Genomic DNA, 12,468 nt, shown 5'->3' on the forward strand with positions numbered 1-12,468 from the left:
AGCGTGGAGTCTTACACACTGGACCACCAGGGAAGTCCCTGTTTCTACTTTTTTAAATTTAAAAGGGTAGTAGAAGTTTTTTCATATTTTGAGTGTGCCTACTCTTTGTCCTGATGTTTGAATAGGATAGAAGTGCACACTACAACCCCTTGATGTCAGTGTTCCTAAGTCGCAGGTTTCAGAAAGGTTGCTTTAAAGTGGGAGTATGTAACCACAAAGATACTGGGAAACAGCACATGTACACAAAAAAACTTGAGGAACATTTTTACACTAATGAAACAACAATCTTTTAAGAAGTCTGGCATTTGGGGGGATCCATGCTGTTTAGACCTTAGCTCTCAGAAGCACTCTTTGGTTTTAAGAGTGGGTATCCTTGGTGTTTTATAGCAGCGGTCCCCAACCTTTTTGGCACCAGGGACTGGTTTTGTGGAAGACAGTTTTTCCACGGATGGGTTTGGGCAGGGGGTTGGGGGTGGGGGTGATGGTTCAGTTGGTAATGCAAGCGATGGGGAGCGGCAAATGAAGTTTTTGATCGCTCGCCTGCCGCTCACCTCCTGCTCTGCGGACTGGTACTGGTACGTGGCCCGGGGGTTGGGGACCCCTGTTTTATAGCTCCTGCTGTTCTCTGTTAACCTTTTTTTACTACAAAGAACTTGAACCTGTTTCATCGCCTTTCTGCTTCTTCTAGGTTCTTGATAAGTAGTACTTTCTAGACTTCAAGATTTCAGAAGAGAGGTGAAAGAGTATATTGCAACTTTGAGTCAAGCCTGTAGACAGGTGGACTGACAGACCGATTAAACCACAGGTAAGGCTGTATCCACGGTATTACATTAAAAAGGAATAAGGGGGACATTAATATATTAGCTTCAAAATTCTTTAAATAACTTTAGCTTATCTTTAGAAAGTAACACTTATTTTGGAAGAAAATTTATTTAATATGTAAAAGCAAAGAAAATAATGTCACCCAATATCCCACCTCTCAGATAAACTATGGCTAGCATTTTGATAGATTTCTTTCCAAATTTTGGAGGGTATCTATATTTGGTTTTAAGAAATCATGCTCTAATAACCTTCATTTTTTTTCATTTAATAATTAGGTTATGAAAATTTTTTCATTTCATTAAAATTTTCTATAACATAATTTTAATGGCTATATATTATTCCATTATATCATTCTACCATAGTATTTTACCCAGTGGAACCATTGGTCAAAAAGAGTGCATATTTTTAATTTTTAAAATTTATTTATTTATGGCCGTGTGGCATGTGGGATCTTAGTTCCCCAACCAGGGATTGAACCTGCGCCCCCTGCATTGAAAGTGCAGAGTCTTAACCGCTGGACTGCCAGGGAAGTCCCAAAGAATGTGTATTTTTAAGACTTTGGTATGTAACACCAAATTGCTTTATAGGAAAATTGTGCTGATTTACACATCCACCAGCAGTGTATGTTCACACAGGCACAATTTTTTATTTTTAAAATATAGATTCAAATGGTGCAAAAATCAAAATAATATAAAAAGGTTTATAGTTAAAAACCTTCCAACCCTCTCATTGTCTACCTCACTCCCTGCCACCTCATTGATTATCACTTTTATAGGGTGTGTGTGTATGTGTGTGTGTCTCTGTCTGTCTGCTTTCCAAACCAGATACCTTCTGAGGGATATAAATCTCTACAAGACTGAATGATTGAGATTTGACTAGGATTGTAACCTCCTGTAGCCCCACTGTTAACCCTTACAAACTCTTTCAGCTTCTTACTTTTGGAACATCAGAACACTTTGGTATTACAAAGATCTGTGTCATTATTTGGCCTAGAGGTAAATGGCATCTTTGATTTCTATCCAGGTCCTGTTAGTCATGTAAGAGTGGATTATGGTTTATAGAGTTCTGTGGATGAATAAAAAAAGCAGAACTGAATTTGTAATCCTTCAAAAACAGTGATATGAAACTCACAAGTTTGGGAGGAAAATGGTAGAAAAATGTATTTGCTTGAGATTTCTGGACAGTGATGAACTAGAACAAGTGTCCATGTGTCCTGTGCTGACTTCTTTTTTTTTTTTTTTAAATTCACGTTCTTTTATTTATTTATTTATTTATTTATTTATTTATGACTGTGTTGGGTCTTCATTTCTGTGCGAGGGCTTTCTCTAGTTGCGGCAAGTGGGGGCCACTCTTCATCGCGGTGCACGGGCCTCTCACCATCGCGGCCTCTCTTGTTGCGGAGCACAGGCTCCAGTCGCGCAGGCTCAGTAATTGTGGCTCACGGGCCCAGTTGCTCCGTGGCATGTGGGATCTTTCCAGACCAGGGCTCGAACCCGTGTCCCCTGCATTGGCAGGCAGATTCTCAACCACTGCGCCACCAGGGAAGCCCCTGTGCTGACTTCTAAGTGCTTGGACAGTGAGAGATTGTCATTGGATTTTAAAATGACCCAATTTTGGAAGCTTCATAGATCTGTTTCTGTAAATAGATCTGATTTCATCATAGAAGTTAGCAAACAAATGTGGAAACACAAAGTCCATTAACTTCCTTCAGACTTAGTTTGTGACTTCGATGAACAATTAAAATTGCTGTCTGTATTATGTTGCCATTTACTATCTCTTGCTAATCCTTATGTACAAGAAAAAAAAATGTAGCTGTTTTCTCCCTGGTTAAGATGACAATAACTCAACTCTAACTTGTGGTGGTGTAACAGGATCTCTTATCCCTTGTGAAAATAGGAGAGGGTGTCCCTGGGGAAATGGCACTGCCTGGGATGGGGCCATTTTAACTAACTACACTTCTAATGAGGTCTTAACTTACTCTGTTTATTCTATTACATTACCATTTATTTAACTCATGATTTTTCCTCCAATAGAATTAGGCAAGACACAGTTCACAAGCTTGTATAGTGAGGTACTTGAGATCATTTATCACACCAAAGTCTTCCTTTTGCTCAGGAGCTGCTAGTCTATTTCAACCTTGCTTAGAATGCAGCCTTTTACAGCTTTCCTCCACCCGCTCTGAACCTGCACCTTTTGATTTATAGAGCTTGTCATGGCTGGTTATTTTTGGTTTGATAGTGAAGAGAGACAGGGGCCCTTGGAGGTTAATTTCAGATGAATGTGGAAATAGGTTACCTTGCTTCTTTTGCAATCTTCCTCAATTGTGTACTTCCCCCTATTTGTTTTCCCTTTCCATTTATTTCTTCCCCTAGAAAAAGTCAATATTCATCTTTATCCTGTAGAACTCTGCAGGTCTATCTGTATCTTTTATGTATTACTTCCACCAGGAAGCCTTCTCTGACCCTCCTTCATCTATTCCCCTTCTCTGCACTTCCACAGCAAAGATCACCCTGTGTCAAAATTACTGTGAGTTCCTTAAGGGAAAGGATTATATATATCTTTTCAATCTTTGTTTTTTGGAAACAAAAATTAGCCATGTGATATGATGGATGGCACTTGATAAGCAGTTTTAAAAGGAACCTAACTAGTTCATAACATATGGGAGAAACCTTTCCCTGTCTATCATAGGATTATTGGTCAGGAAGAGCTATTTCTTCACTCAGAATGTTTCTAGTTTTGCAAGAGTCTGAAGTTGTGGTGGATTCAGATAATTTTGAAATGTGAAGCCGATTCTCTTGCTTGGCAGCTTGATTTGTGTGGGGAAATGTGGTTGACGCATGTGCCTTATTTTTTTTTTTTTTTCAGTGAAACCTGTTGACAGAAATTCAATCTTGATTAAGGGGTGCAGGAAGGCATCCAGTTCCACCTTGCTTGGGGCTCTCATTTAAACAGTTAGCTTTGGCCTTGACCTGTTCCATTTCCCACTAGGCCTTTAATTTTTGAAGGTTTCACATCCTAATATTTATTATTTGTGGGAGAGGCAGCGTAGTGACGCTAGCATAACCCAGTAGTTACTTTTGGTTTTGTTCATGTACTTGTGCCATCACTCTTTATTGAGGAGAATCAGACTTCTCAATGGATATGTATTTATCTGTTTGTTCCCCTCTTTTGGTCGGGGGGTGGGGGCGAGGGGCTGTATTAGACCAAAAGATAGCTCAAAAGAAGCTTTTTGAAAAAGAGGTCGTTTATTTTTTAATATCTTTATTAGAGTATAATTGCCTTACGATGTTATGTTAGTTTCTTGTACAACAAAGTGAATCAGCTCTAAGCATACATATATCCCCATATCCCCTCCCTTTTGAGCCTCCCTCCCACCACCCCTATCCCACCCCTCTAGGTCGTCGCAAAGCATCGAGCTGATCTCCCTGTGCTATGGAGCAGCTTCCCACTAGCCATCCATTTTACACTTGGTGGTGTATATGTGTCAGTGCTGCTCTCTCACTTCATCCCATCTTCCCCTTCCCAGCCTGTGTCCTCAAGTCCGTTCTCTACATCTGCGTCTTTATTCCTGCCCTGCCACTAGGTTTATCAGTACTGTTTTTTTTAGATTCCATATAAGGGCGCTAGCGTATGGTATTTGTTTTTCTCTTTCTGACTTACTTCACTCTGTATGATAGACTCTAGGTCCATCCACCTCATTACAAATAACTCAATTTCGTTTCTTTTCATGGCTGAGTAATATTCCATTGTATATATATGCCACATCTTCTTTATCCATTCATCTGTCGATGAACACTTCCATGTCCTGGCTATTGTAAATAGTGCTGCAATGAACATTGTGGTACGTGACTCTTTTTGAATTATGGTTTTCTCAGGGTATATGCCCAGCAGTGGGATTGCTGGGTCATATGGTAGTTCTGTTTTTCGTTTTTTAAGGAACCTCCATACTGTTCTCCATAGTGGCTGTATCAATTTACATTCCCACCAACAGTGCAGGAGGGTTCCCTTTCCTCCACACCCTCTCCAGCAAGAGGTCGTTTTAAAAAATAGTATTTTGGTTTTAAAATTTCATCTAAATAAAGATAAGGTATATTTAGGTTTGAGCCCCCTTTGCCTTTTAACCCCCACCAATCAAATGCAGTCCTAGACTTCAGAGGACATCCCACCTTCAGATGCGTGAATAGTCTACTCCGGCATATCCACTGAGAGGTTCAGACTAACCTCCATCTTGTTTACAGCAAAAATTTATATGCAAGAGTACAAACTTAGAAAAAGAGAAATTAAGGGGTGATATTTTAGTTTATGAGAAGATTCAGCTCAGAGCTTTCCTGGTATACTTAGAATAGGGTTTTTAATTTACCAAGGTGTTCTTTTTGCACAACTTGTCAAGAATGCTTAATTTTTCTATAGAGCAGAGTTTATTCTGTATTTGTCTAACAGGTTAGTAAGATTTGGTTACATACCTCATTTTTTTTTTTTTTTTTGGCTGCACTGTGCAGCATATGGGATGTTAGTTCCCCGACTAGGGATTGAACCCGTGCCCCCTGCAGTGGAAGCGCAGAGTCTTAACCACTGGACTGCCAGGGAAGTCCCTACTTGCCTCATTTTTGAAGGAATATTTATAGGAAAACCCTGTATATTATAGTGACCCCAGATTTTGGAATCCTATAGACCTGGTCTTAAAACTCAATATTGCTACATACTAGTTGGTGATCCTGGAGTAGCTTGGATCTTGGAGTAGTTGAACCAGTTCCTTATTTGTAAGATGGTGATGACTATATCTACCTTATACATTGTTAATGCAGTTTAAATGAGATGGTTTATGTGAAGTGCCTCGTAAAGTGCTTGGCCTGAGGTAGACAATCAGTATTTGGAAGTTATTGTTATCTGTAAATGGTTTTGTCTCTCGCTCCTTGACATTTTATATTGATCTACATAAATATCTATTTTTAAATAAATATGAGAGGCAGTGGGTAAGGACACTCCCTTTAGGGCCTGTCTGGGTTCGAATCCTGGCTCTGCTACTTCTTAGCTTCATGACCATGAACAAATAGTAAATCTTTCTGTGCCTCATTTTCCTCATCTGTAAAATTAAGATAATAACAGTACCTACTTTATAGGATTATTGTGAGGATTTAGTGAGTTAATATATGAAAACACTGTTTGGCTTGTCATAAGGACTCAGTAATTAATAGCTATTATTTTTTTAGGTCAATACACAGGAACATTTTATTTTTATACAAAAACACGAAAAAAGAAAATATTTAGCATTTGGTTATGTGAAATTAGTAGTCAGTTTACAGACCATGTAAATGGGAAGCATTATTTCCAAAAATCAAAAGGTTTAACAATTATTGCTGGATTGTAAGAATACTTAATAAAAATTCCAGAAAACCTAATGTCTTCTGGACTGTAAACATAGATTTAGGGGGAAATAATACTGCTTAACTAGTTCTTTAAACTGAAAAGGTATGCATTTATATAGTAGAATACAAAAGTTCATATAGTGAAAAGTCTTCCCTTGACCCAGACCTCCCAGCCTTCTTCCCAGACCAAATGCTGTTAACACTTTTGTGTCTCTTTCCACAATAGTCTATGTATATATAAAGGTATATATGAGTATACATTACCCCTTTCCCTCTTTTTTTTAAAAAATAAATAAATTTATTTATTTATTTATTTATGGCTGCATTGGGTCTTTGTTGCTGCGTGCGGGCTTTCTCTAGTTGGAGCGAGTGGGGGCTACTCTTTGTGCACGGGCTTCTCATTGCGGTGGCTTCTCTTTGTTGCAGAGCACGGGCTCTAGGCACGTGGGCTTCAGTAGTTGTGGCTTGCGGGCTCTAGAGCACAGGCTCAGTAGCTGTGGCGCATAGGCTTAGTTGCTGCACGGCATGTGGGATCTTCTTGGACCAGGGATCGAACCCCTGTCCCCTGCATTGGCAGGTGGATTCTTAACCACTGTGCCACCAGGGGAGCCCTGCCCCTTTCCCTCTTTTATAACCTGAATGGGAGCACACACTTGTGCATTTTGCTTTTCTCACTTAGTAACTCTTGGAGCTCATTTTGTACAAATCACATATGTAAAGTTATCTAATATTAAAGTTACTTAATATTTCAATATATGGTTGTGCCATAATTTATTCAACTAATTTATTGGTGGAATTTGGGTTTTCAGTTTTTTGGCTTTTATGAACACTGCTATGTGAATTTTCTTATATTTACATATGTATAAATACATATCTGTAAGATAAATTTCTACATTTGGCAAGATGTATCAAAAAGAAAAATGTAAATTGCCCTCCACAGGGGCTAGCAGTGTAGCTCCATAATTAAAAAAAGGAAAAAAGGATGTGAGGGTTTAAATTTGAATACTTTCCAGGTGGTTTTCAGCAGCATGCTTTGGTGGAATCATAGTTTTTAGGAGGCTAAGTGGGGTTGCTGCATATTACATTCCTGCCTCTTCCCTCCCCCAGCTTTAGTTGTCTTCATTACATTCCTGCCTGGGAAGTCTTCCCAGTGACCTGGGTTAGGCATTAAGATCATGGGAATCCAAGATTTTCCCATGTCTTCCAGCGTGTTTGTTCACAAGAATAGGAAGACTTCCTCCTTGCAGCAGGGGAATTTTAACCACTGTCAGTTGCTGGAGAATCTTTCAACAGTGTCCTTTGAATAGAAATGTGGTCAAGGAGAGGAAAGGTATCAGTAGGTCAAAAGGCAGTGATAATATCATACGGTAGTGTATTTCATCGCACTCAAAATATCTTATTTGTTTATGGGAAGTAGGTAGGCAGAAAGGTCGAGTGACTTGCCCATTATCATATACATCAAGTAATGCCAGGGAGAGGGCTAGAATTCTGGATTTCTATGTTGGGATTGTTTTTGGCTTTAAGTGACAGAAAATGTGACTTTAACAGCCTACATGAAAAGAGTTTTATTGTCTAGAGGTAGGTGGTTGCTGATATTTGATCATCAGTGATCAATAGCTCAGTGATATCAGGGCCATTGTATGTTATTCTCTTGATCATTTACTCCTATGTATATGATGGCTGCTATAGCTCTAGCCATTACATCTGCCTTCAAGGCAAGAAGAAAGCTGAAGGAAGAGGGCAGGAGCAAGGGCTGTAGCTGTATCAGGTCAGTACGAGTTTTCCTATGAATCCCTCAGCAGATTCTCATCGTTCTCATTGGCCAGAACTGTCTCATGGCTACTCCAAGCTTGGAAGCTTGGCAATCAAGGAGGTGACTTCTGTTACAGTGCACTTCTTACTGTTTTGATGCTGTTCAATGAAAAGTTTTTAATCATAACTTGACTTAAGCCACGTTCATCTCTAATTTTCCTCTTTTTTTTTGGAAACTAATTTATTTATTTTTGGCTGTGTTGGGCCTTCATTGTTGCACATGGGTTTTCTCTAGTTGCAGTGAGAGGGGGCTACTCTTCGTTGCGGTGCATGGGCTTCTCATTGTGGTAGCTTCTCTTGTTGTGGAGCACGGGCTTTAGGCACGCAGGCTTCAGTAGTTGTGGCAGCCAGGCTTAGTAGTTGTGGCGCGTGGGCTTAGTTGCTCCACGGCATGTGGGATCTTCCCGGACCAGGGCTAGAACCCGTGTCCCCTGCATTGGCAGGCGGATTCTTAACCACTGCACCACCAGAGAAGTCCCTCTAATTTTCTTTATACTTATGGTTTATACTATATAATTTAAATATTTATACTGTCTTATTTATTGTCTGATAGGACTCCTGTCTAGGTTTTAATTCCTTTGTGTCTGAGACTAGATCTTCTACCTTTTGTATGAGACATATTGTCTCATCCTTGAATATTAGTGAGAAAGGAGCTCCGATATTATCAAGCCCACATTTATGACCTCTAGCAAGTGTGTAATATGAGTGGACTACTAATAAATAGCTTATTGAGTTAAACTGAATAATGAAAGTAGAAATAGGGGAGAATGAAAACTTAGAAGGAGGATAATAAAGAATCCTCTATTCAGGGCAAAAGACTATGAAGAATGGATCTACTTGGAAAGAAATACCGTACTATTTTCTATGCAAATAGAGACTATAACTACATTAACATGCTTCTCTAATTCATAGGGTGAGAGGGCAGAACGATATAGGAAAAACACTGTGCTGAAGTCAGGGGCCTCAGTTCTAGATCTAATTCTGCTTTTATATAACTGTGTGATATTGGGAAGGCTTTTAATCTCCCTTACCTTCAGCTTCCTCTTCTAGGATGGAAATAATAATTGATGCTTTAGAGGATTGTTGAGGGTTATTAAAATAGTACAGTTTAGTACCTCATGGTGTCTGGCATGTATAATCACCTTTGGGAACTGTTTTTACCATAATCATTAGTAGTGTTGTGTGATCTTGGAGGACCCCATTTTGCTTTAATTAATCTTTATCTATAAACTTAAAAAGTTAGGTGTTATTTAAAATTCCTCCCAATTCCAAAATGTCATATTTCTACACTAAGTTCCTCAGTCGGCACATTGTTGTAAAGGTATCTGTGGAGTTCTGGCTTCGGTGAGTTCATAAGAGAGACCATGGGAGAATGAGGTTCTGTGGTGTATAGGTTGATGTCACTATGTAAATGAAATATCTGTCAGAACAAATTCCTTCTGAATTACCCAAGTCCACTGAGAGAAGCTAATGAGATGATGGCCAGACCACTGAGCAGCAATGAGGTTGGGTGGAACTAATCTCATGATTTATCTCACAGCATAGGTATAGTGGTATAAAATAGAGAAAATGAGCACTGAGGGCTGTTAGTGCCCAGAAGAGAATGGGCACACCTCTCTGGTAATGCTAGTGGGTATTACTCTTCTGAGGAATGTTTTCACAGTATGTGTCAAGAGTCAGCAATTCCATCTTTAAGAATTTGTCTTGGGACTTCCCTTGGTGGCGCAGTGGTTAAGAATCCACCTACCAATGCAAGGGACATGGGTTTGATCCCTGGTCTGGGAAGATCCCACATGCCGAGGAGCAACTAAGCCCGTGCGCCACAACTACTGAGCCTGTGTGCCACAACTACTGAAGCCCGTGTGCCCTAGAGCCTGCGTGCCACAGCTACTGAGCCCATGCGCTGCAACCACTGAAGCCCACGCACTCTGGGGCCTGCGTGCTGCAACTACTGCAGCCCGTGCACCTAGAGCCCGTGCTCTGCAACAAGAGAAGCCACTGCAAGGAGAAGCCCGCGCACTGCAACGAAGAGTAGCCCCCACTTGCCGCAACTAGAGAAAGCCCACGCACAGCAACAAAGACCAAATGCAGCCAAAAAACCCCCACAAAAACACAAAACATAAAGAAAGAAAGAAAGAAAGAATTTGTCTTAAGGGAAGAATTAAGAATATGTACAGAAATTTAGCTACGTGGATATTCTTCTAGTAGTATCTTTAAAGTGAAAATATTGGGAAAATCCTAAAATAGGGGATAAGTAAATTGTGGTTGCTGATATATTTATATTTATTGACAAGGAATATGCTCACGATATGTGAAGCAGATTCAAAATGTCAATGATCCCATTTGAAAAAACAAAAATGTGTGCGTGTGTGTGTGTGTGTGTGTGTGTGTGGGGAGAGAGAGAGAGAGATTGAGAGAGGTATTGTGTGTGTGTCTGGAGCAGTGTGGCATTGTAGATTTTTATGAAAACTATTTTTGTGATCTAATTTTTTTAAATGAGCATGTATTTCTAAAATAAGGGCTTACAGAAAGGTACTTAGTTTAATAAATGTGTGTGCAAGTTATTACTGATATCTACTTCTCTTCCAAGATACAGAATACTTTAAGTACATGTCATTTCATGGATGAAGACAAATGGCTCATTGGGTTTCATAGGGAAATTATTTGCCAGTGAGTGTGGCCTTTCGGCTATTTTTCAGATTACTTCCAGCTATTTTCTTAACCATACAAGGCTGGAGTGGGGGCTGACTTTAAACCTACACAGGTTTCCACAGCACAGAGGACACGACAGTACTTCTGTACACAGTATGCAGAAGTAAAGATGGACCCATATCTTTGACATGTTTCTTTTACCTAATCTGCATGTTGTGCCTTTTATGTACTTTTTTTTTCTTTTATGTATTTTTTGAAGTCTTTCTCTTCATGCCCAGGAATAGTATTTTTATGAAAGTATTTCTAAAGAAAAAACCTGTACTTGGCAAAACTATATTGAGCTTTTACTATGTATAAGATACTGTTCTAAGCACCTTGATGGATGAGGTATACACAGTGAGTAAAATTCATCCTTATCTACAGGAACTTAGCGTCTACTAGGAGAGACATTTGCATAGTTAACTAATATAAAATTAGATGGTATAAAAGCACTATGGCTTTGGAGAGGCAACAAGTAGGTATGATAGGTGGAAACTGGGAAAGGTTTTACAGAGAATTGGACTGGATTTGAATGATGAGTAAGATTTTGGTCAGTAGGTATAAAATTTAATGGTGTGTTTCAGAAATTGGGTTATTCGAGGCAGAGAGAAAGCACACTGGATGTGGAGGAGACTGGAAATGAGAAAATGGTAGATTGAGGAAAATAAGATAATGAATGTAAAACACCTAGCACAGTACATGGCATGTTGTAGGTATTCATCAAATTTGACCTCTTTCTAATTCCAACATATTTACCTCAAGGAGTGTCTTCAAGTTACTGAAAAAGCGAAGTTAACTGTTAATGTGATTTGAAAAGTAAGGCATATTGCCCAGGTGATTTTCAGAATCGCAAATGTGATTGTAAAAGCAAAGTAATTGTTAGGCAATCAGTACCTTAAGATAAATGTGCTATCAAGTTTCTGAACTATTTCTTTCCTTAGGAGGTGACCTATTGAGAAACAAACACTGGGCAAACCTGCTGTTCTGCACCAAGGGTGGGAAAAATGTCACAAGTTACAACCTCCTATTCCTATGATGCTCCAACAGACTTCATCAATTTTACATCTTTGAATGATGAGGAAGATACCCAAAACATAGATTCCTGGTTTGGTAAGTGTCTGCTTTCTCTGGTTGTTTTAAGGGTTAGTGACTTGCTTTGTGCTGGGGACCTTTCAAAAATAGAAGGGATTGTAGATAACCAAAATATAAATTCCTGCACTTCCCTGGTGGTGCAGTGGTTAAGAATCCGCCTGCCAACGCAGGGGACGTGGGTTTTAGCCCTGGTCCGGGAAGATCCCACATGCCGCGGAGCAACTAAGCCCGTGTGCCACAACTACTGAGCCTGTGCTCTAGAGCCCGCGAGCCACAACAACTGAGCCTGCGTGCCACAATTACTGAAGCCCGTGTGCCTAGAGCCCGTGCTCCGCAACAAGAGAAGCCGCTGCATTGAGAGGCCCGCACACTGCAACGAGGAGTAGCCCCTGCTCGCCGCAACTAGAGAAAGCCTGTGTGGAACAACAAAGACCCAACGCAGCCAAAAATAAATAAATAAAATAAATAAATTTATAAAAATAAATAAATTAAAAAAATATAAATTCTTTTCTGCACCAAGATACTTTGTCATCCACGATATGATAGAAATAATCGAGATGCCCAGTATTTTGGGAATGGACTATCAGTAGAAATCAATGTTTTCCAGTTAAGAATGACAAATATTTAAGCTTTAGGGACATATGGTAAAATCTAGATGAAACAAAGTTGAGTGAAGTTCTAGGAC

At 39.6% G+C, this 12,468-nt stretch overlaps 1 protein-coding gene across 4 annotated transcripts in view; it reads left to right on the plus strand.

Moving 5' to 3' along the window:
• TPX2 (TPX2 microtubule nucleation factor) overlaps positions 1-12,468 on the plus strand; it is a 59,106-nt gene that overhangs the window by 3,098 nt on the left and 43,540 nt on the right. For all 4 annotated transcript variants that reach the window (XM_007193308.2, XM_007193309.2, XM_057529624.1 and 1 more), the window contains exons 2-3: positions 689-805; positions 11,633-11,801. In XM_007193308.2, coding sequence (XP_007193370.1) covers positions 11,696-11,801 — 106 coding nt within the window. In that variant the 5' untranslated portion in view covers positions 689-805; positions 11,633-11,695. The remainder of the gene's footprint in view (positions 1-688; positions 806-11,632; positions 11,802-12,468) is intronic.

This window comes from Balaenoptera acutorostrata, chromosome 15 (assembly GCF_949987535.1).
Source record: "Balaenoptera acutorostrata chromosome 15, mBalAcu1.1, whole genome shotgun sequence".
Classification (NCBI taxonomy): domain Eukaryota; kingdom Metazoa; phylum Chordata; class Mammalia; order Artiodactyla; family Balaenopteridae; genus Balaenoptera; species Balaenoptera acutorostrata.